This window comes from Pistacia vera, unplaced genomic scaffold, assembly GCF_008641045.1.
Source record: "Pistacia vera cultivar Batoury unplaced genomic scaffold, PisVer_v2 Contig1395, whole genome shotgun sequence".
Taxonomy (NCBI): domain Eukaryota; kingdom Viridiplantae; phylum Streptophyta; class Magnoliopsida; order Sapindales; family Anacardiaceae; genus Pistacia; species Pistacia vera.
The window spans coordinates 36,056-40,123 of record NW_022195461.1 but is presented as its reverse complement, the minus strand read 5'-3'; the positions used below and the strand labels follow the sequence as shown (position 1 = coordinate 40,123).

At 39.9% G+C, this 4,068-nt stretch overlaps 1 protein-coding gene across 1 annotated transcript; it reads left to right on the top strand.

The window, feature by feature from the left end:
- Window positions 1–202: 202 nt before the first annotated feature.
- LOC116123011 (probable receptor-like protein kinase At1g30570) lies at window positions 203–3,471 on the top strand. Its single transcript, XM_031408810.1, has one exon. It carries the CDS (start codon window positions 672–674, stop codon window positions 3,195–3,197), a length of 2,526 nt encoding a protein of 841 aa, XP_031264670.1. The 5' UTR covers window positions 203–671; the 3' UTR covers window positions 3,198–3,471.
- The last annotated feature ends 597 nt before the right edge of the window (window positions 3,472–4,068 follow it).

The following is a 4,068-nucleotide window of genomic DNA, read 5'->3' as shown; positions in this document are numbered from 1 at the left end:
ACTGTGAGACAAATGCATGTGACCCAGCTAACGAGGCGAAATAATGCGCCCATCACTCACTGCACTGGCACCAACACAGCGACAACTGCTAATTTATATTTTAATTCAATGTGAATTGCAACAGACAAAACAACAGTTACACAATAGCTTGAATTAAAGTGACTACAATACAGCTTAATTGTGTCAGAATATTTTGGCTGATTTTGTGAAGTGAAAAGAGAAATAAATTTATACATAAAACAAATGAAAGCATGTTGAAAAGAACTTTTACAATCTGTTTCCAACCACCACCCATGTTCTGCTATCCTTTTTAAGATAAGTATGATATCCCTTATCATGATTTTCTAGTATTCATTTGTAGATTTTGTTCCCTCTTTTGGGTTAAGTTTTTCTTCTCAGATCTGGGTTTTTTGTTGGAGATTGGTTGATTCAGGAGAAAGTTGCAGGTGGGATTTTGATAATTCTGGGTTTTTTGGACGTTTCATGTTGAACTTGAATGCATATTTTGAAGTTTTGTGTGTTTATTTTATGGATTTGTTTGGTGGTTTGATGGACATTTGGAGATGAAGTTTTGATTTTTTTTTCATGCATTTTGTATGTGTTGTTTGTTGTTGAATGTTCTTTGGTTATATTGTTATTCAACTGGGATTTTAAATTGAGAAAGTGTGGTGATGGAGAGGGTACAATGCAGGGAGGTGATGAGTGTATTTCTTGTGGTGATGATCTTTGTGTTTATCAGAATTGGTGAAGCTCAATCTCAGTCTTTTCTAATAAATTGTGGCGCTGATTCTGCTGTTAGTATAGATGGTAGGAAATGGGTTGGCGATTTGGCCCCTAATAACAATGTCACTCTCAGTTCTACTGGTACGGCTGCCACTACTGCCACATTGAGTGCTGGTTCAATCTATGAGCCAATTTATAAATCTGCTAGAATTTTCAAAGATGGATTGAACTATACAGTTAAAGTAATTCCAGGCAACTATATTGTTAGGCTCCATTTTTGTCCCTTCCCCTTTGAGAATTTGAATGCCAATGATTCGTCCTTTGATGTTGTGGCGAATGGCCTCAAATTGTTGTCTCAGTTGAGTGTTCCTGGTGAGATTGCACACAAGAACTTGTACTTGCAAAGTTCAGGTGGCAATGCAAGTTCATTCTCTTTGATTAAGGAGTATGTACTGGGGATCAATTCGGATGTTCTTGTCATTGAGTTAATCCCCAGTGAAGGATCATTTGGGTTTATAAACGCCATAGAGATTGTCCCCGTGGTAGATAGGCTCTTCGCAGATGCAATTCAGAAAGTGGGTGGAAATGACATGAATTTAAATTTGAGTGGTCGAGGGATTGAAACCATGTATAGGTTAAATGTTGGGGGTCCTGAGATCAAACCCAATCAGGATTCAGATCTCTGGAGAATGTGGGAGGTCGATTCCAGCTACATGATCACAGCAAATGCTGGGGTTGAAATCCGTAACAGTTCTAACATTACCTATGCCTCTATGAATGATTCTTCCTTGGCTCCTCTCCTTGTTTATGAAACCGCAAGAACCATGTCCAACACTGAAGTCTTGGAAAAGAGGTTCAACATGTCATGGAAATTTGAAGTAGATCCTGATTTTGACTACTTAGTTCGGTTACATTTTTGTGAGCTGGTCTATGATAATGCAAACGAGAGGATTTTCAGAATCTACATAAACAACAGGACTGCAGCAAATACTTTTGATGTCTTTGTGCAGGCAGGGGGAATGAACAGAGCATATCATCAAGATTACTTTGATGCTGTGTCTTCTAAGACTGACACACTCTGGATTCAACTAGGTCCTGATACTGCAGCTGGTGCTTCAGGAACTGATGCTCTCTTGAATGGGCTCGAGATTTTCAAGCTGAGCCGAAATGGGAATCTTGCATATGTAGAAAAATATGATTCTGCTGGAAATTCAGTTGGTCGTTCAAAGAGTTGGATTCTTTGGGTGGGAATTGGAGCAGGTATAGCTTCTGTTGCCATTCTTGCAGTTGCATTTACTCTTGTCTTCTATATCTGTAAAAACCGGAGAGAAAAAACTAGTGACATGAAAAACAACTCCCCTGGGTGGAGGCCACTCTTCCTTCACAGAGGCATTGTAAATAGAACTGCTAATGCCAAGGGAACAGGAAGCCAAAATCCAAATGGATCTTTGGCCTCTACCAGATCTGGCAAGCGGTTTGCATTGGCAGAGATTCGTGCAGCAACTAATGATTTTGATGAAAGTTTAGTGATTGGAGTGGGAGGTTTTGGTAAGGTGTACAAAGGGGAGATTGAAGACGGCTCCCTTGCAGCAATTAAACGTGCAAACCCTCAGTCTGAACAAGGGCTGGCCGAATTCGAAACAGAAATTGAGATGCTTTCGAAGCTCAGGCATAGACATCTAGTCTCCTTGATTGGGTTCTGCGAAGAACAGAATGAGATGATTTTGGTCTACGAGTATATGGCAAATGGGACTCTCAGAAGCCATCTATTTGGAAGTGATCTTCCTCCTTTGACTTGGAAGCAGAGATTAGAAGAGTGTATCGGTGCTGCCCGGGGACTCCATTACCTCCATACAGGAGCAGAGGGAGGGATAATCCACAGGGATGTTAAGACAACCAACATCCTATTAGATGAGAACTTTGTCGCGAAGATGTCTGACTTTGGGTTGTCAAAAACTGGTCCTTCCATGGAGCACACCCATGTTAGTACTGCAGTGAAAGGAAGTTTCGGATATCTTGATCCTGAATATTTCAGGAGACAACAGTTGACTGAGAAATCCGATGTCTACTCATTTGGTGTGGTGTTATTTGAAGTTGTTTGTGCTCGAGCTGTCATAAATCCAACCTTGCCAAAAGATCAGATTAATCTTGCAGAGTGGGCAATGAAGTGGCAGAGGCAAAGATCACTCGAAACCATTATTGATCCACGTCTCAAAGGGAATTACTCTCCAGAGTCATTGGAAAAGTTCGGGGAGATAGCCGAAAAATGTCTTGATGACGAGGGAAAGAACCGCCCTACAATGGGGGAAGTTTTGTGGCACTTAGAGTATGTCCTGCAACTGCATGAAGCTTGGATGCGTGCCAACGATAGAGAAAATTCATTTTCGAGTAGTCAGACTTTGGGGGAGCTAGAAGCGAGAGATATTGAAAAAGGCGAAGAAGTTCCAACTTTAGAGGAAGAAAACAGCAAATGAGAGGTGGGTTTTGCAGTGAGCTTGGTCAGATGTGAAGTGAGAAATAGTGTGTTTTCAGTTACAGTCCTATACATTCATAAATTCTTTATATTTGTTTAATGAATTCAGTGCGAATTTTAGAATTCTTGTTGTAATTGTTAATTAACCAGAGAGAGGGAGTTATTCAAATTTTATTCTTTGTAATATCGGCATTAGTTACAGTCCTCAGTTTTATAATGTGAACTGGAGCTTCTTCATTATCACTCATTGTGTAATTTACACTTTAATTGAAAAAATAAAAATAAAAATAAAACAAGAGTCAGCAGTTAGTTGGGTATTGATTAATTTAATTAATTGTTGCACTGTTGATAGGTAAGTTAGGAGTTCAATTTTCTTAATTGTCTAAATACCAGATTCTCAGGTCCTTCTAATTAAGCAATTGCATAAAGATTTCTTTCTTTTAGTTAGGACTTAAATAGATTCTTCTCCCAATACAACATGAAATAGCCACACAATGCTAGGGAGGGTCTTTGACTCTGCCTCATTGGGATGATTGAGTTTTGGATGTGTTGGGGTATCAGGAGTCCAGATGAACTGGTCCAATAACCAAATGAAGAAGTGCAGATTTTCTGCGAGCTGCTGCAGGGTGTTTATGGGTTTTGGCTGATCGTTTTGCTCGGGTTGGTTACCGTTGATCAGCTCTATTGGAAGACAGCAGGCATGGACCCTTTAGTTACAATAAAGAGGCTGCATATCCATGCTAAGGATTGGGCAAAGTTGGCAGCTAGTGGGGGTTGTGACACGGATAAAATATGGCCTTATCTTATGTGGATTCAGATGGTCATTGTAAATCCTTTTTTTGTGAGGGTAAACTGGTTCAAATGAAACAAAA